This window comes from Cyphomyrmex costatus, unplaced genomic scaffold, assembly GCF_001594065.2.
Source record: "Cyphomyrmex costatus isolate MS0001 unplaced genomic scaffold, Ccosl1.0 scaffold26, whole genome shotgun sequence".
Lineage (NCBI taxonomy): Eukaryota > Metazoa > Arthropoda > Insecta > Hymenoptera > Formicidae > Cyphomyrmex > Cyphomyrmex costatus.
Window position 1 is genome coordinate 40,522 of NW_017276692.1, and position 20,951 is coordinate 61,472.

Sequence of the window (20,951 nt, forward strand, 5' to 3'; positions counted from 1 at the left end):
ATATATATATATATATATAATGTTTTTACAACATCTTAATTTTTAATCTTAAAATTATTGGGTTGGGGAAAGTCTTTTTACATATATGTAAAAAGACTTTTTCTCCAATCTAATATAAAAATGATATTTACATAATGTAAATTTTATATTTTTTTTAAAAACAATCTTACATTAATAAATTTTATTATTTTTACATTAATTAGTCATATTTTTTACATTAATTAACCATTATTATATTTTTGACAAAATCAAAATTATAAGTTTATTGGCTCATTGTCCTGTTTCTCTATATTAGTTGTTAAAAATATTGAGCCTTATTACAAACATTTTAAAATTATAAGATTGAAAAAAATTTGCTAATAAAATATTGAAAATATATATTGGTGAGCTATGTATGCTTGGATACATTTTCAGTTTTTGATTTCAAGTTTTGTGAAGGTATGCTTTAAAAGTACATATATTAGCACAAAGCAATGTGATATTAAAAAAAATATCCGTTGGTTTGATTTCAAACAATATGAAACAATGTTTAGCTGTCTTTTGCGAAAAACATAACATAATTTTACTTTACGTGATAATGTGTAGGTGGTACAGGTATGAAAAGTTTTATGCAGAAAATTAAAAGAAACATAATATGCTAAACGTTAGATTATGACCAAAAAATAGATATTAAATAAAAACAATTATTTCTGTTTATTATGGCTGATAATTTTTATAAATGATAAAATGCACTTTTCTTACCTCAATAATTTCATATGTTGTCGTACACACGCAGTGATGTCATAAATGTCGGTGACCATACGAAATTGTTCGGACAAGATTTCAAAACGTGCTGCGACAAACCATATGAGAAGACCGACAAAACTACCAATACAAACGATGGAGAAGCACTGCCAAATAGCGACAAACTGATGCAAAAAGATGATAGTCTTTACTGGTTCATATTCTACGTCGAAAGGATATTTTGCATCTGTTGGAAAAATCTGATCGGCCGCTATGAATGGTACTGTTGCTGTTATACTCGCACCGAGAAAAACTGCCGTTGTGAAGCTTACGTAAAATATCGCGCATCTATCAACGTATTGTTGGTAGAGCTTTTTCTCGTAAGACTTCGCATACTTGATATTATGCTCCATTTCCGAAATTAAATACTAAAATTTTTAATTACGTAATACAATAACACATAGTTTATACCTGTGCTATGAATAAATGAACAAAAGCGTTGATTGAATTAGGTTTTGAAAAGTGAGTAATATTTGTGAAGATAATCTTGCTCCGGATAAACAAAATAGATAAAAAGATTAGATTTGTAAAATAGTATTTTTATTTTTATAGCCTTGATCAATAACATTAAAAGCCAGCTATTTAATTTATTAATATATCTATAAAATTAATATAAAATATGCTAAAAATTAATTGTCGAAGGTCGATCTGTGTATCGAGATGTTGATATCGCAATAAAAATACATTTAATTTTCTTACTTGCAATCGGTCATATTGCAGTGCGCATTGTGTTATCTCCAGAGGGATTTGTATAAACGCGCCCAATAAACACCATAACTTCGTTATCCTTGCTAGATTGTAATCATTACGATAAAGGGTGTATGCTGTCGGTATACTCAATATCACTGCATTTATACAGAGTAAAGTGCGTAAAATTTTGAAGCGTATTACTTGAAATTTACTAGCGTTCTTTGAGAGCGGCCACGAAAAGGATAAAGCAATTATTACTTTTATAAATGTGATTGCAGTTTTGGGAGTTATTTTTATGGCCATAATTTTATCAAAGAATTCATCGAAAATATATTTAAAATCTATATCCGCGCTTATGGCGTTTTCTCGTGCTATGTCGATTCAAATAAAATGTTACAATCATTTTTCCTCGCTTCATAACGCGTAAATATTTGATGTGTAATAGCGTAATCAAATCATACATTTTCCAATACATGCACAATACTGTGGAAGACTGTAATTTACATGTAGCACGTTAGCTTACTCGATTGCTGTAGGGGTGCTGTGAATAGAACAGTTTTATGAAAGAAATTTTATATCACACGCAATGTATATATAATACGAAAGGGAAGTACAGCAAAATTCTCATACCTATAAGAAATTGTTATACATGATGATAAAAATCTATTAAATTTTCAATATGCAATTTCATCTAGGAAACCAAATAACATAAATTCTTAGAAGTACGAAGGGTACTTCAACATTGTACATATCTTATCACCTTTTGAAGATGTGTATCGTGTGTAGACTTTATTAGTATTAATAGTCTATACTAAACGTACAAAAATTTAATAATCCTGTAAATTATATATATGCACTCGACAACGTTTCTCTAAGAATTCGAAACAAGAAAGCACGATGAATGTTTGTATATATATTAAGCTTATACTTTATATTGCATTTATTTATATTTTAACTTCGTACACTTTTCTCTGACAGAAAGTCGTGTATAGGAGTGTCTTCTGGTAAAGTTGCAAGAGAGAAAAGAAAAAATGTGTTTTATGAATTACACGTTGGATTGTTTTTTGTAAAACATAAGTAAGTATGTTTTACATTCTCCTTAGTGACGTTGGCTAATGAAGTAATATAATGTCATGCCATAAAGACCGGAGCATAGATAGACTTTTATATAACGCATAATGTGTAAGAAAATCAAGCAAAATCAGATTTTATTTGATAGAAAGGGAGAAATTGAATTTCGATTGGTGTTTTTCCTTGCGTTATGCCTTATATGTTATGCAAAATTCGATACTCTCCTTTAGGCTAATTCTACAATGTGCTTTTTGTTTTCCGTTTCTTGCTGTTTATCTCTGTTTGTTTCTTGGCTTTTTAACCAAAAAGGCAAGAAACAAACAGCAAGAAACAGGAAATAAAAAGCACATTGTAGAATTAGCTTTATTGTTGCTTCTATTGAACTTCGCAGTAGATTTATCAATTTTTTTCAAGAAAACACATATTCAAAACCACCGTGTAACGTAGACTGCACCCGCGCATGCTTCGTTATTTGGACGTATATACAATATATAATTATTTTATTTTGTGAAAGGAAAAATGAAAATATCATACTCAAAATTTCTTCATATATATTACAATATGTATAACGCTGGACTGTATTAATATTTTTAAAAGGGTGCAATTTGTGATATGATAAAATAAAATTAATTTTAAGTAAAATTGATTTGGAAAGGACGAAAATAAAAATTAATGCAAGTAACTTAAAAAATTCTATTATTATATTTTGAAATCTAATATGAAAAGAGATATAACATCAAATTTTTGATGATAACAATATTTTCTATTATGCAAAATATAGCAGTGTTAATGTAAATAAAAAAATTAGAAGAATTTTTTCAAATTTGATTTTTGTCTCCACTTTCTTCCATAAATACCATGCGTAATGTCATTAAATAAGAAAACGCCGTTGATACATACTAAAATATATAAAATAGTAACATTAGTTTATATTTTCTAGTTTAAAAAAATATTATGAATAGTAATAAAATTTAAACAAAATTAACGTATAATCAACAACATTAAAACCAATATGCTGACGATAAAATTTCTATAACAATTAAAAATTGCATTTTTAAATCCTCGTACATACGTCAAACTATGACAATTTTACTATATGAAAGAAAAATAAAGATAGTACGTTATACATGAAATTTATACATGCAAATATACTAGGCAATATTAATGTCTTACATTTTATTTATACATTTCTTAAACATATATTTTTGAGAAACATAATATTCTTATTATATATATTTAAATAAATATGTTTAGACAAAAACAAAGAAAGAGAAGAGAGTGTCTGTTCAAATCAATCTTATTACAATATTTAATTTGTATAATTAAAATAGCCTATACATCGCAAGAGAGGAAGAGATAGATAGAGAAATCTAAATTTTAATCAATTTTTTAATAATAAATGATTGATATTTTTCTTCAACTAAAAATTTACTAAAAATTTAATTTTTATTAAAATATTTATATTTTACTTATTAGAATTAATATTTTTAGGAAAATATTACAAGAAACATTTATAACATTTTGATTATTTGTAATGTGTAAAATTATACTATAAGATAAAATATTAATCATATAGGTATATAAAAAGAATTTTTTAATTTGTGTGAAATCTTACCGACGCGTAATATTGTAATGATAAAGCTGGAAGGATAGAAATAGAGACAGTTGTTGGTGTTTGACTCCTTAGCAAGATAAAATTTAAATTTTTTTGAAAAATCTTGTTTTGATTATACCACAACGATTCGTAAACTGCTTGCGCAACATTGGTACTCTAACAAATAATTTTTAAATGAACATATTTTAAAATAATGCAGTTATAATAATAGTTATAAACATTTGAAACAAAAATATTCTATATAAATAACACGAAAATCTAACACTCTTTATGATATGGAAAAATAAAACATTTTAATACACAAATATAATATAACGTATTAATTCTTTCAAATTTAACTTTATGTATACCACGTTCATTATACATATATGATATTTTAACGTTTGTATACATATATGTATAATTAAATTATTCCAAAGAAATAATAAAATGCCAATGTGAGCCGACACAAGTTGTTAGTACTTTTATGTGATAAATAAGGTAAATAATACGGAATTCGATAATGCGATACACAGTTATATTGTATTATAATTAGGCCAATTTGATTGTGTGTAAACGGCATTGAAATAAATACAACTTACCGTATCTATTAAATGATCGGCCGGCCAAGCACATGCATAAACTTCCATAAGTGCAGCTATACATAAAGCCATAAATTGTATTTTGTCCGTTAAAGTACATTGCTAGGTATATAATATAATATACTGTTATAATAATGTACTGTTATGAAATACGTCGAATACATATAAACATATTCATATATATATATATATATATATTAGGACCTTGAATAAATTCTCGCTGTTTTTTTCGTGAAAAGTAATGCTTTATTTAAAAAAATAATTTTAAACGTTTAGAAACTGTTGTGTAATCAACTCCTAATGATTCTACAAGTTCAGCTAGCGTCTGATATGAATCTTCATGCAGTAATGCCTCCAATTCTGCTTTATCTTCAACATCAAAATCATTATTTTTGAAGCGTCTAAACCAATCTCTGCATGTTTCCGATAGAGCATGGTTTATACCGTAAGTCTCAACAAGAATTCTGTGTGCTTCAGCTGCAAATTTTCTTTGAATAAAGTAGTGCAATAAAATTCCCCGCAAATACTCTTTTGTTGGCACAAAACTCGACATGTTTAACACTATGAAACAAAAAGTTGTTTACACTTCGGCGAGATGACATACACTGAATTTCAAGCTTGCTTATCGTAGTTTCTTATCGATATGTCTTCAACTACATGCACGCAGTGCAAGTTCTGTTAACACCATATGTTGGAAAACAGCGAGAACTTATTCAAGGTCCTAATATATGTATAAAATCTTTTTTCTTGTAGAATTGTCGTTTTATCGTGAAATAATAATAAAAAGTATTATATTTAAAAAAAACATACTTACGCTTACAATTGTTAGACCACAAGCTAAAATTGCCCACGTACAAATAATCATTATTGTTAATAACACTGAACGAAAGGCAATTACTATTTCTTGGGTGTATCTAAAACGATTTGTTTTCTGAAGTCCACTTTTCGCGATAAAATTTAAGGTAGAATTCTATTTACAATTTTATGCATTGTGTAGTATAGGAAATATGTGAATAATCAGAACTAAAAATTTATAACAAATATTAAATATTTCTATGACCGTAATTTTTTTACCGAAACATTTAACTTTTCGTGAAATGCGACAAAAGTATTAGTGTCCAAATATTTATGAGTGCTAGTGTATATATATTATGTTTTGACAGCTTAATTTTAATCATTAATAAATTTATACATTAATAATCATTTATATATTAATAAATTAACCTTACTATTTGATGAAATCAATTATAATAATTTTCAATTAAAAATTTCACTATTAAAATACATAATTAAAATATATGTGTTTACGTATAATTAAAATTATTTTTTTAAGTATGATGTTATTATAGTTTTACAGAATAATACTACGTAAAATTTTGCTAAATACAAAAAACATAAGGTAATACTTAAGGAATTTAGTTCTTTTGGTAATAATAACATAATTTTACTTTACATGAAAAAAGGAGTAATAGATGGGGTATAGATAGCTTTATACCAAAAATATGTTTTCCTAAGTGCTGAATTACTACCAAAAAAAATACACATAAACTAAAAAAATAATTATTTCTTTATAGTAACGATTATCAATTTTTATAAATGATGAAATGTATTTTTTGTTACCTCAATAATTTTATATGTCGCCGTACACACACGGTGATGTCATAAATATCAGTGGCCATACGAAATTGTTGCGATAGGACTTCGAAACGTGCCGCGGCAAACCATATGAAAAGACCGACAAAATTACCGAGACAAACAATGGAGAAGCACTGCCAAACAGCGATGAACTGATGCACAAAAATAACAGTCTTTATAGGTTCGTGTTCTACGTCGAAAGGATACTTTGCTTCTGTCGGGAACATCTGATCGGTCGCTGTCAGTGGTATGATTACTCCTATACCCGCGCCGAGAAAAACTGCCGCCGTGGAGCTCACGTAAAACATCGCGCATCTATCAACGTACCGTTGGTAGATCTTTTTCTCATATGATTCGGCGCGCTCCAAAGTATGCTCCATTTCCAAAATTAAATACTGAAATTTAATTCGATTTTTCAGCTGGCACGTAGTTTATATATCCAGGCTGTGAATAAATGGATAAGTTGAAGATTGAATTAGGTATATCATGTATATACAATTCTTATGAATATGTAGAGTTGATAAAGTTATTTGCAGAATAATATTTTTATACATTGTTCAACAATATTTGACATTAGAGTAACATATTTAATTCATTAATATCTGTATAGAATTTAATACAGATGGAAAATGGTTTATCGAAGGTCGGTCTCACATATGCGTTTCTTACTTGCAATCGATCATATTGTAGTGCACATTGTGTTATCTCCACGGAGACTTGTATCATTGCACCCAATGTACACCATAGCTTTGTTATCCTTGGTAGATCATAGTCATTACGATAAAGGGTGTACGCTATAGGTACACTCAACGCCACTGTATTCATACAAAGCAAAGAGCGTAAAATTTTGAAGCATGTTATTTGAAATTTACTAGCGCTTTTTGAAAGTGGCCACGAAAAGGACAAAGCGATTATCACTTTTATAAAGGCGATAGCCTTTTTCGGATTTGTTTTTATCGTCATAATTACATCGATAAATTCATCGAAAATGTAATGTACATCAACAATTTTAAAACTTATATTCTTTTACAACGTTTTCTTGCACTTGTCGTATTAAGAGTGTTGGATTATAAACTTTTTTGTCGGTTCTCGTAACGCGTAAATATTTTATGTGTAATAGTATAATAAAATAATATATTTTTCAATGCATGCACAATTCTAAGGAAGAATGATGTACACTGTAATTTACATGTTGCATATTTGCATATTCGATTGTTGTAGGGGTTCGGTGAATGTTTTATGAAAGAAGTTTTATATCAAATGCAATGTGTATATAATATTAAAGGGGGATACAGCAAAATTCTTATATTTATAATAAATTGCTACAATCAATGATAATAAACTACTAAATTTTTAATATGCAATTGCATTGACGGAATCAATAACGTAAATTGTTAGAAGCACGAAGAAGCGTTTACTTTCATGTTGTATATAGTTACATCTCATCATCTCTTGAAGATGTTTATATCGTTAATAAACTTTATTAATATTTCTTATTAAAAAGATTAATTAATTTGTTATTAATTATTGAGAATATCATGGAACTCTAGACGATTGTTCTATTTAGTTTAATTTGTTCTACCTGTCCATGAGAAATAGCACGGTAATCATCATATATTGTATACGTATACACAGAGAGATTTTTCTCTTAGTATTCATTCTGGAAATGGTATTGGTAACATATTTTAAAGAGTTTTATGTGATTCTTTCTGATTTGTTAACGTGTTGCTACAATAAACTGTAAAATACGTTTGATTAATGTTAATAAAAAATATCTTCAATATAATTTTAGAATACGTAAAACAGTTCATGATTTTTTATTGTTTTAAACAGAACAGATGCTAAGTAGTAGTAGTGGTGGTGATTATATAGACTATTTTATATAAATTTTGTAATATAGAATATTTTTAATCTGACTTAGTCGCTTACGATCATAATAATTATACCATACAATATAGTAATTAATTGGTTATGACAAATTACTTCTCAGAAAACAATTTGGATAAATGTGGGATATCTTAATATCACTGTCTTGCAAAAAATCATATACTATTTATATCCATTTTTTGTAAGGATATATTAACCACTTCACTGGCGCGACGCCAGTAAAGGTTTAAGGTTCAGAGAACACGACTATGCTATTAAAAATTTAATTTTGTGAAGTTTTCATTGTTTTTTAGAACTTTGAATATCCACAATTTTCAATACTTTTAGCCGATGGCGTCAAGCGATTACTCAGATATTATACTAGATTTTCGGTTTATTTTCTTTATAGAATCAAATTTATACACCAATGAGTTAAAATAAGTAATTACTATATAATAATTCAACTAATTAATTATTAATAAAATGTAATATTTAATAAATAATGAGAAACACAATTATAATAATATCAGTGTAATAAAATATGTAAAATTACATATTTAAAAAAAAATTGTTATATGTAATTTTACATATTTTTAATTACATAAAAGGTATTAAAAAATTGATTAAAAATATGTAGAGGCCGGAACTCTGCTTATAAATGATTGCAATGCATAGAGCTCTGTGAGAACTAACGAGAATTGCCGTTAAAACTGATAGAAATAGTCAGCACGTCACTTTTTCTAGAAGTTTTATGCCATTTTCTATATATATGTATGTTTAAAAATTGTTAAATGTTGTTATTTTATTTTGAAAATGCATAACTTAGTTGGTTTTTAGTAGAACTATCGGGAACTGTTGCTAAAAGTGCAAATATTAATTTTTTTCTCGTACTTTAGAGGAAATCTGACGTGCCAGATTCGCGTAGTTAGCACGCCATATTTCCAATTTTAGTTTTTTCATATTAAAACTGCGGAACTATTTTTTATTTCTAGGTAGAACTGTAGAACTATAAAAAGTGCTACTGGAACTGTTGTAATTTTTTTGATATCGACAGAATGTCGTGCCAGCTTCACAGATCCTACTATCTAATGCTATTTCATATATTTGCAAAACAAAGTTCGCGCTCGCGCGCATAAGTGTGAGTGTGAGTATGTGTATGTATGTGCGTGTACGTATTTGTGATAATATTTAATCTTAAAACCATGAGAATAGCGCAACTGGTACTCCTCGAAATTAATAACTTCAAATTTATGCCCCATTCTTCTACGATTTAACTTTACCAAATCTTTTGGGAAAATGATAGTGGGCCGTGTTCCCGACACAATCAAATCCACGCACCCTTTGGAAAATTTTAAAAGTTGAAATCGGTCACACAGTGTAACAGGAATATCGCTAATAACAGGAAAGGTATAGTTTGTTATACAATAAAATTAATTTTATGTGAAATTGATTTAAAAAAATGAAAAAGACAATTAATGCAACTAATTTAAGAAACTCTTTTATTTTTATCTATATCAATTAATACTTACTAATGTGTGAGAAGGGTAATGAGAATACTCTAAACTTTTTGTGTTAACAATATTATACTTTTTTTATGCAAAACATAATACTATATATTGATATAAATACTAATTAGAAAAATTCACGGAGATTTAATATTTATTTTTTGACTCCATTGTCCTCCACAAATATTATTCGCAACGTCATTAAATAAGAAAAAGCTGTTGATACATACTAAAATTTATAAAATAGTAATATTAGTTTACATTTTCTGGATTTGAAAGTTATATAAATAATAAAGTATTATATGTATATATATATATATATATATTAGTTTTTGCGCAATCAAGTGCATTTATGTTGATATACTTCCACATTCAAAGATTAAATTTTTTATAATATACTTAAAAAATATATTATATTATATATATAATAATAATACATCTGAGAAAAATTACTACAAGAGGATTGCAGTAAATAATGTTCATTGATTATTGCGTTCGTTTCATAGTAGTATTTATTTTCTTATATAATATTGTTTTGTGAAAACATTTATAAACTTTTTATTGGCATAAAATAGTAAAATTATTATGTAAAAGAAAGAATGAAAATAGTATATTATGTATGTATAAATCTTTATGTATATAAATATACTGAACACACACTATAATATATTCAATTAGCGTATAGATATATATAATTATTAAAAAATATTTTTATCGAAAAATCCAAATGAATTTTAATAAATAATTGATATTATTTTTCCCAACTATAAATACATTAAAAATATAACTTTCATTCTAATAAATATATAATATAATTTTCATTACAATGTGTATGTTCATATTCACTTAGAATTTAATATTTTAGGGTATAATTCAACAAATATAACTTATACCGAAGGCTACGGTTGCCACGATCAAAAGTCGCCTATTAATACGTCTTTTAATTATAAGAACTATAATACAATTGTGATTATCGTAAGAAATCATTATTTTAATGGTTATGACTATTAAGATATGTCCATCTTACGATTACCATAATCAAAAGTATTGAGGGTAAAAATAATTATTACAATTTTTCCGGTTGTGGCAACCGTAACATTTTTTCTGTATAATATTTATAAATGTTTGTGTAGTGTGAAAAATTATATTTTTAAAGTAAAATATTAATTTTACATATAAAAAGAATTTTTTAATTCGTGAAATCTTACCGAAGCGTAATATTGTAATGATAAAGCTGGAAGGATAGAAACAGAGATGGTTGTTGGTATTTGACTCCTTAACAAGATAAAATTTAAATTTTTTCGAAAAATCTTGTCTTGATTATACCACAACGATTCGTAAACTGCTTGCGCAATACTGGTACTCTGTGAGAAATAATACAAAAATTTTTAAATAATATGTGATGGAAATAATAGTTAAAAATATTTAAAACGAAAACAAATGAGATGAAAAATTAACATTTTTTAAATAAAAGGATAAAAACGTTTTAGGTAATTATGCACTTTAGGGGACCCAGCTCCGATGACTTTGACCTTGACATATGTTGTCAAGGTCATAATTCTGAGCAACTTTGCCTTAACATCTTGGTGGTGGACTTTTATAATTTTTGAGATATTCAGGCTCAATAGTCTGGACTATTGTATACTATCAATAGTTAATACTATGCGTATTCAATAGTTCACACTATTCTTTTTAACAGTGGGTTCCGCCCCCCCCCCTGCGGGGGGGCTCCACTATTGTTAAAAATAACCTGACCCAACCCATTTAGTGGTGTGAGATCCCTAAAGTGCATAATTACCAAAACGTAAGAAATTTATTTTATTGAATTGAGCGAAATTGAGGAGAAAGAAATAATTTTATATAATAAATCAAATAAATAATTCGGATACACTTTATGCGATACACACTTATAGTTATCACATGAATTATATTAATTTGATTGTAAACACCATTGGAATACAACTTACCGCATCTATTAAGTAATCGGCTGGCCAAGCACATACATAAACTTCCATGAGTGCGGATATACATAAAGTCAGAAATTGTATTTTGTCTTTTAACGTACTTTGCTAGGTATATGATAATAATATGCCACGATAAATTAAATGTATGTAAATATATTCATATATATAACTTTTTTTCATCACGCGTGCACGTAATGTGCCCTATACCGCAACGCTCTTTTGCGTGCGGGAAATAGCCAATAGAGAGAGAGCTCAAGCCGTTGAGTTATTTCTCTAACCCACTCTTCTGTGCAAAAACGTTGCGGTATAGGGCACATTACGACGAGCACTCGTAATGAAAAGTTCTATGTGTAACGAGTGGGGGTTTATTCGTTTATAGCGCAAAGTGGGCGCACAATAAACAACTAACCTCCACTCGTTACACAATGTACTATTCTTTAATAGAATTATCGTTTTATTATGAGACGATAGTAAATGATATAAGACAAATACTTACGCTTACAATTGTTAGACCGCTAGCTATAATTGCCCATGTACAAATAATAATTATTGATAATATTACTGAACGAAATGCAGTTATTACTTCTTGAGCGTATCTAAAACGATTTGTTTTTTAAAGCTGGAAAAGTTACTATGTATGTTGTTTGTATTTCTATATAGTACTTGTACCTTCTTGTTTTCCTAACATTTTTCTTAATAATAAATTATAAATAGCAATAGTAAAATCATAAATATAATATATAAGTTTTTTTTTTGTTTTTTCTTTAATAATAAAACTTTTAACTCCTTTATTTATTCTCTGTGTACATATTGTGTCTTTATATCTTAAATATAATTTAAAAAATTTTAATTAAAAAAAATTTATCTATAAAAAGGATTTATACATTGCAGATTTTATATATTTTTAAATTAAATAATCTCATTATTTTTAACAGAACTAATTATGAGATTTTCATATTAAAACGTTTATTATTAAATTATTTAAAGTATGTATGTTTTTAAATATAATTTTAGCTCTTAATTTCAGATTTTATGGACGTATTTTTTAAAAGTATATAAATGTGCAAAGCAGTGATAAAATTGGTTCGCAAAATATGAAATGATGTTTAGTAAATTTGTTTTTCTGTGTAAAGCATGACATAATTTTATTTTGCGTGAAAAGCAGAGTAATAGATGGTGTAGATAAAGTTTATATAAAAAATATGTCAAGTGGTGAACCTCTGTTAAAAATACACATCAAATAAAAATAATTATTTCCTTGTTAGTAATTATTATGAATTTTTATAAATGAGGAAATGCATTTTTTTGTTACCTCAGTAATTTTATATGTTGCCGTATACATACAGTGATGCCATAAATGTCGGTGACCATACGAAATTGATGTGATAATATTTCGAAACGTGCCGCGGCAAACCATATAAGAAGAGCGATAAAGACACCGAGGCCAACAATGGAGAAGCATTGCCAAACAGCGATACACTGATGTATAAAGATAATACTCTTCACCGGTTCATGTTCCACATTGAAAGGATACTTTGCATCTGTCGGAAAAATCTGATCGGTTTCTATCAGTGGCATCATCATTGCTATAACTGCACAGAGAAAAACTGCCGCCGTGGAGCTTGCGTAAAATGTTGCACATTTATCAATGTACCGTTGATAAATCTCTTTCTCAAATGATTCCGCGCTTTCGAAAGTATGCTCCATTTCCGAAACCAAATACTGAAATTTAAATTTTGATTATATAATAATTAAATTTTATTTTTTTTAATTAGAAATATGTAATTTATATCTAGGCTATAAATAAATAAGTGAAATCAAAGATTGAATTAGATTACGTCTTTTTAATATAGATATTGATAATAATTTTTGTGAAGTACAATCATACTCAAGAGATAAGCTCAAGATATACGGATGAAAAAAATTATTTGCATAATAGTATAATATATATCAATAATCAGGGAAAGAATTAGCTCATTAATATCTTTATAGGATTGAATAAGGTAAATTGAATACGGTTTCTCTCTTTCTTTCTCTCTCTCTCTCTCTCAGGTCAGTCTGTGTGATATCCGCATATAGTACTATAAACATATATAATTTTCTTACTTGCAATCTGTCATATTGCAGTGCGCATTGTGTTATCTCCAGAGGGATTTGTATAAACGCACCCAATAAACACCATAGTTTCATTATCCTCGGTAGATCAAAGTCATTACGATAAATAGTGTACGCTACAGGCACACTTAATACCACTGCATTCATACAAAGCAAAGAACGTGAAATTTTGAAGCATATTATTTGTAATTTACTAGCATTCTTTGAAAGTGGCCACGAAAAGGACAAAGCAACTATCACTTTTATAAACGTGATAGCAATTTTTGGAGTTATTTTTATCTTCATAATTACATCAACGAATTCATTGAAAATATATTTAAAATCTATATTCGCTCTATATATGATGTTTTCTCGCGTTACTTCGTTTCAAATAAAGTGTTATAAGCTTTTTTCCTTGCTTCATAACTCGTAAATATTTGATGCATAATAGCGTAATCAAATCGTACATTTTCCAATGCATGCACAATACTGTGGAAGACTGAGGTACACTGTAATTTACATGTAGCACAATTGGCATACTCGATTGCTGTAGGGGTGCTGTGAATATAACAGTTTTATGAAAGAAATTTTATATTAAACGGAATGTACATATAGTACTAAAGGAAGGTAAAATAAATTCTCATATTTGTAATAAATTGCTACACATGATGATAATGAACTACTAAATTTTCAATATGCAATTCTCTCTAGGAAACCAAATACCATGAATTATCAGTAGCAGGGAGAGTACTTTCAATACTGTACATATCTCATCGTTTTTTGAAGATGTGTACATCGTTTGTAGATTTTATTATTATTAATGACCTGTAATATACAGAAATTTATTATGTGCTAATTATATAATATAATTTTCCGTTAATTATTGAAAAAAGTGTAAAGCTGCATGAGATTCTTCTATTCATTTAACTTACTATAGCTACCCACCTGAGGTAATTATCAAATAATTTGTATAGTAATATATGCATATATGCATTACGATAATATTATTATTATAATTAATATTATTATTGTAATTACTATAATTACAAAAACACACAAGCATTAGCATCTTTGTATTAGAATTTGTTACTTAATATATTAAAAGTTTTTAATAATATATATATATAATTAATAACTACAATTTAAAATTGGTTTTTTAGCATTCTTTAACAAGGGACGATTTTCACCTCAAAAAAGTGTAAATAAAAGAAATTGTGTTTTTTGCAGATTTTGATCTGCTGAATACGATAAAGTTATTAAACAGTTTGTAGAGCATTTGGGGAATATCCTAAAAAGTGAGCAAAAACATTGCTAAATACACCATGTTTTTGTTCAATTTTCGAGATATTCCTTAAATATGTTAGTATAGCTTTTATATTATCGTGCGCATATCCAGAAAAAGTAAAATCTACATACAAAATTATTTTTTTACTTATACCTTTGTACAATAACTAACCATTTTTAACTTTCTCTTTTGTCTTGATATTAAACAAAAACAAAGAAGATGATATGTATCTCTTTGTTTTTGTCTTGATTTTTGTTACTGGTAAGCCTTGTAACAGCAGTCTTGTTGGTAACCAATTGCAAACTACTATTGTCGATTGTTTCATATTTATATTCCGATTGTACCATATTTTACTTTATGTAGTCTTTTTAGTGCTTTCTAATAAAGTTAAATTAATTTAAATTAAATTTGGGAAAACCCCATTTGCCTACAAATCGATTGCCTACATGTTCTATTGCCTACATGTATTTTTGCCTACATCCTGATTGTCTACAGTTCGATTGCGTACATGTTGAGGCGGCTGTGCTGCCCCGAACTCAAGCGTTACTGTCTACACACTCCACTGTTTATATGGGTTATGATTTATTTTGAATAATTACCAAAATAAATGTAAACAAAAGTAAATAAGGCAATAGAGCTGTAGGCAATAGAACATGTAGGTAATTAAACTGTAGGCAAATGAGATGTAGGCAAAAATACATGTAGGCAATCGATTTGTAGGCAAACGGAGCCCCTTCATTTAATTTATTGTTATCTCTAAATCAAATAACATCATTATATTTTTAGTCCTATATAACAAAGTATAGAATCTACTCTTTTATGCAAATATTAATTATCAAAGTGGTTACGATTACATTATGTTTACATTCAATTATAATCGTCTTCCATCACTACTCGTAGTGCTGTGAAATATGAGAGTATTGTCGAGCAGTACTGAAACATGTAAAAATATATATAATTGTTTGTTTTTGTATTAAAAGAAGTAAAATGTTGATAGTACTTGTACATCAAAAAATATATTTATGCCCCATTACTGTCTATAAATTTTAAAACAATAATTATCTTTTAAATATTTTTCTTTTTCTGCCATTTTGTATAAACATTTTAATGTTTTGCTGTTTGTTAATAATATCTCATTTTATACATCAATGATTACAATTGTTCAAAAAATAATTTTGTTAGGAAATCTACAATTAAAGCAAAATGTTTTTTATTCTTAATTTTTTCTTATTCTATTATAATTTGACATTTTTATGCTTTCTATCCATTTTACATTTACATGGCTATTTTAAATGTATATGAAATGAAAAAGCAAGTAATGTATAATGAAATGATCATAAAAATGTGAAATCGTATTAAAAAAATGCAAGGAGAAATGTTGCGAAGAAGTAAGAAAATACGTGTGAAGTAAAGAATATGTGGATTTTACTGTAATTTTTTATTATGTTTCTATGTACAATTATTTATCATTTCAAAATTTTATATATAACTATAACTAAAAATGCAAATTAATTAAAATTTTTATTTAGCTCTTTTTCTTTCCCATGCATATATTATATTGATAAACGTATCGAAAAAATAGAAAATTAACAAGTTTTTAATAAATTTCAGATTGCTCAAATAAATCATTTTAACAACAGTAACGAGTATAATTTTACACTGATTTAAAAAAAAAGTATAGCATATAACTGGCTCTTAGCTCTTAAACTTATTATATTAATTTTATTCATATTATAGAGTCTTATTACTAATTATTATTATTATTATAGTATTTTTCTTTAAATATGTTGCGTGTGTGGTGGGTGCTCACGTACACTTAATACATTGATAAAAATTCTATTTTAAGAAATTGTATAAAATATTAGTAATAATTAAAATGAAAATGATGCGAAGAGAATTTTCAACGAGAATTATAATAGTTAATTTAAAATTTAATCTCTCACCGTTGTAAAATAATTGAAAGATAATGCGGGCATAAGGCAGGGTATTGAAACGATTATCGGCTTTTGACTCCTCATTATAATAATTTGCAGACATTTCGTTATTTTAATTGATTGATCGCATTTGAATACATTGTACGCTGCCTCTGCGACATTTTGGCTCTATGAAAAATAATATATCATTTGTTAAAATTATTTGTAACATAATAATTTTTAATAAATATAATTTACCGTTGATTTTAAGTGTTCTCCTGGCCAGACAAATATAAACACCTCTATTAAGGCTGCTAAACCTAATCCCAAAAAGTGTACTAATACCGGTATAGATTGATGCTATTAAAAGAAATTGATGTACATGTAATTTCCATGTTACGTCGTGTTAATGTATTTACACTAAAATTCTTTAATATAATTAAAATTACTTCTACATTACATAAAAGAATTGAGGATCTAATAATACAATGATACAGATATATTACATACACAACTACAACTTCCTCTTTTTGGTTTTTCATATTTATTTAATGATCGTTATACATATTTAGATGTAAGAGTTATACGTAAAATGAGTGTAAAATATATAAGTACGAATATTAGATTTTCACAATTACATGTACTTACGGTGATGAACACGAGGAAGATAAGTATTTCGACAATCGTACTGCAACATACAGTTGAGAGTACGAAAGGACGAGCACAAATAGTAACTTTTGTAGCATACCTAAATGTATTACGCAACAAAATTGATATAATATGTATTTTTTTAACTAGGTCATTTTCGTGTAAGATAAGAGTTACATATTTACTTAATTAATTCTTGATGTTTTTTAATACATTGGAACAACGAATAGAAATTTGTAACTTTCTTCAGCTCTTCATTCAGTACCTCCAATCTCGCTGATGTAAACCACAGCAATAGAGTCATAAAAACATTCGTGCATAGTTGTCCTGTTATTATTAGTCCAGTATAAGATTGCTGTACGTAGATTATTGCTTTTAACGGTTGATAAGACACATCAAATGGATATTCGGCTAATGTTGGAAATTGTTGATTCATCATAGTAGGTAACACTGTCATTGTTGCAAGAGTGACAAAATAGAACATAAATACAAATATACCATAAAATATAACACACTTGTCAATATATCGTTGAATAACAGCTTCTTCATGTGGTTTCATTATCTCGCAAAAATATATCATTTCATAAGTAACATTCTGCAAATTATATTCTTATTGATAGAGAACACAATTTTAAGATATGATTTCTTAACTAACTTATATCTGAAATTTTTAATATTAAATGAATAAATATTAATTACTTGTATATGATGATAATTAATATGATACAAGATAAAGTTATAACCAATATGAAAGCTGCCACTTGTTAGAACTAATAGTTGTGCTAGAATGATAGGTTCGTCAAGATGATTTGAAACGCCATATAGTAATGCTGCCCCGAAACATGTTGCCATAATAAGACACCAACAGTGATATAATTTCATGCAAGACACTTTAAATCTTGTCGCACTTTTTGGCAACGGCCAACACCAAACTGGGAGCACACATAACTTTGTAACGAAGATTACTTCTTTCAGCGTTACCCTTCTTCGCATGACTGCAGTCTGCTATGTATGTTATAAGCGTATTACAAATTTAGATATTGTGGGAAGCGAAAACTCCTTTACCAGTCGGTACATATAATTTACTGAGTGCTCCAGGGATTTGCAACATTATTACGAAGCAGGGAAATATAGCCGAGGGGGATTAACACAAATATATTATTTATAGTCTTCGTATAACGCATATATCTGTTTAGCATGAGGGGAATGCCCTAATAAAATTATTATGAAGTATATAATGCGTGAAATAGATAGTGTTTTCTACTTAAAATCAAAAGGAATCATTTTCTATTGCTGTGTCTGCAATAAGAGTTCACAAAATATGCATGTAAAGTAAAAAATGGATCAACGCTTCCCTATGATATCTTGGAGTGTATGTCTGTACATCTTAGATATCGTAGAGAAACTATATACTTATTTTAATTTGTCTATTATTTTACATATATCTTATTTACTATTACTGTAGATACTATAAGAAAGTGTTTTGAATTATCAAGTCTACGCGCATTTTTCGTTGTGCGCTACTTAATAATTTTATTGATGCATGTCCTATTCGTAAAATGAGTATGCAGGCAGTAACATAGAATTTACTGTTGATATACAACACTGTTGGTATATACAGTTTAGGAATAAGGATTTCATGTTAAAGGGTTTTATTCTCTAAGAAAATTGAACGATAAAGAAATGTCGGGTAACGAACCACTAGATTGTAACAGAGTTTTGTTTAAATTGTTGCTTTACGTGTAAGTTGAGTTTGACTATTGATTTCAAATAGCAATTTTTTTGAATATTTTTTGTGGTATATTAAAATTAATATCTTTTTAGAATATAAAATCTAAATTATTTATTGGAAGTATCGCTTGTATATGAGTAAGTAAGTGTATGACTTTCTCAATCTTTGGGTGTAATGTTTTTGAGGATATCTTTCAAATACTTAGGATCGCGATCGATTTCATGGAACTTCGATAAAAAAAGAGGTGTTCAAAGTATTCAAACATAGGAGAGTCCAGTTTAATCAAGACAAATGGACAGTTTTTGTTCTTCGATGGAAAAGTTTCAACTGTTAAGATTCATTAACTATAATATAAGATTCCTCTTGTTACTTATGCAACGGAAGGTTGAGATCTTAAAATTTGGAGGATCGGCCAATTATTAAGTATTTATTTTCAGCTAGATAAGTGCACAAGTGTATAATGTTTACGGAGCATTGAAAAATTACTTGATTGTCAATATTTTTATTTCTCTTTAGATTATTATACAGAACCCAATTTTCATTACAAGTCAATATTTTGTGTAGAAAGCTTTTTTTAACCTCGATAACAGGCAGATAGCCTGTTGTGGCGTCTCTCCTTGTTTTCAGGTGTTAGCACATATGGAACCCAACGACTCTTCTTTTAAATTCTACCAAGCTTTCACAAACGTTTCGAAATAATTTGTTGAATTACCGCAAGTGAATTTGCAAGCTCTGATTGCGTTTGACAACGATTTTTTCCAAAAAAAGCTGTTCCAATTCCACATCCTCCACTTTTTTTCGGTTAACCTGGATGTTCTTTATTTTCTAAATTAAAATTGCCATCACGAAATCTTTGAAACCACTTTTTACATGTATTGTACGACACAGAATTTTCTCCTAAAGCCAAAGGAAATCATTTCTTGAATTTTCGCGGTATTTTTCTTCAGCTGAAACGCGAAAAAGAGGCAGTGCCTCAAATGTTGCTTTTCGAACGATATAGTTTTCATCACTATTTTTTGAGGTTAGACTTGTAGCACCGACACCTTTTTATTATACTTTATTTTAAAGCTTAAGGATAACGCTTTAAAACGGCTGTATGGCTATATGTACGGAGAAAAAGATTCAAATTTGAATAGTGCTGTAGTCGATTGAATATAGAGGCCGAGAATTAAGTTGTAAACCTAATATTTTTTATTTAAATATAATACAAAAAATTTCCTGAAGTAATATTTATTTAATTTAATGTAACTATACAAGAGAACTACAAAAGCTTTACTTTGTACAAACGATAATTGTTTAAAGTAATATTTTTGCTATAGTATTGCGTTTATGTTTAATTACTATTCAGTAATCATCATTACCCGCAGTGTTGTAAAATAAGAAAGTATAGTTGAAACGTACTGTAACATATAATAATAAATAAGTATAGTAAAATTCTTCTTCCTTACATTAGTAAAAAAGTAAATTTTTTAAAAATATAAAAGATAATATATAAAAAATGAATAAAGTATATAATTATTATTGTTAATTTTTAAAATAATTAAAAATTAAAAATTATTTTTAATTCGG

General features: G+C 27.7%; 3 protein-coding genes across 3 annotated transcripts in view; all 3 read right to left on the bottom strand.

Moving 5' to 3' along the window:
- LOC108774559 (odorant receptor 49b-like) overlaps positions 1–1,776 on the bottom strand; it is a 3,379-nt gene extending 1,603 nt beyond the window's left edge. Inside the window, exons 1-2 of the mRNA XM_018540697.1 lie at positions 1,483–1,776; positions 742–1,151 (exon numbers count right to left, since the gene is read on the bottom strand). Coding sequence (XP_018396199.1) covers positions 742–1,151; positions 1,483–1,776 — 704 coding nt within the window. The remainder of the gene's footprint in view (positions 1–741; positions 1,152–1,482) is intronic.
- A 2,362-nt stretch (positions 1,777–4,138) lies between these two features.
- LOC108774512 (odorant receptor 49b-like) lies at positions 4,139–7,338 on the bottom strand. The gene is made up of 5 exons (XM_018540645.1): positions 7,045–7,338; positions 6,361–6,770; positions 5,555–5,654; positions 4,741–4,842; positions 4,139–4,315 (listed from the first exon to the last, which is right to left on the bottom strand). The coding sequence occupies exons 1-5, from the start codon at positions 7,336–7,338 to the stop codon at positions 4,139–4,141; spliced, it is 1,083 nt and encodes a 360-aa protein (XP_018396147.1).
- Positions 7,339–10,951: 3,613 nt separating this feature from the next.
- Positions 10,952–14,110, bottom strand: LOC108774557 (odorant receptor 49b-like; the record flags this gene model as incomplete). Its single annotated transcript, XM_018540696.1, has 5 exons — positions 13,817–14,110; positions 13,023–13,432; positions 12,207–12,306; positions 11,714–11,815; positions 10,952–11,110 (listed from the first exon to the last, which is right to left on the bottom strand). Coding segments are annotated over exons 1-5 (1,065 nt in total), but the record flags the coding sequence as incomplete, so codon positions are not given.
- Positions 14,111–20,951: the final 6,841 nt, after the last annotated feature.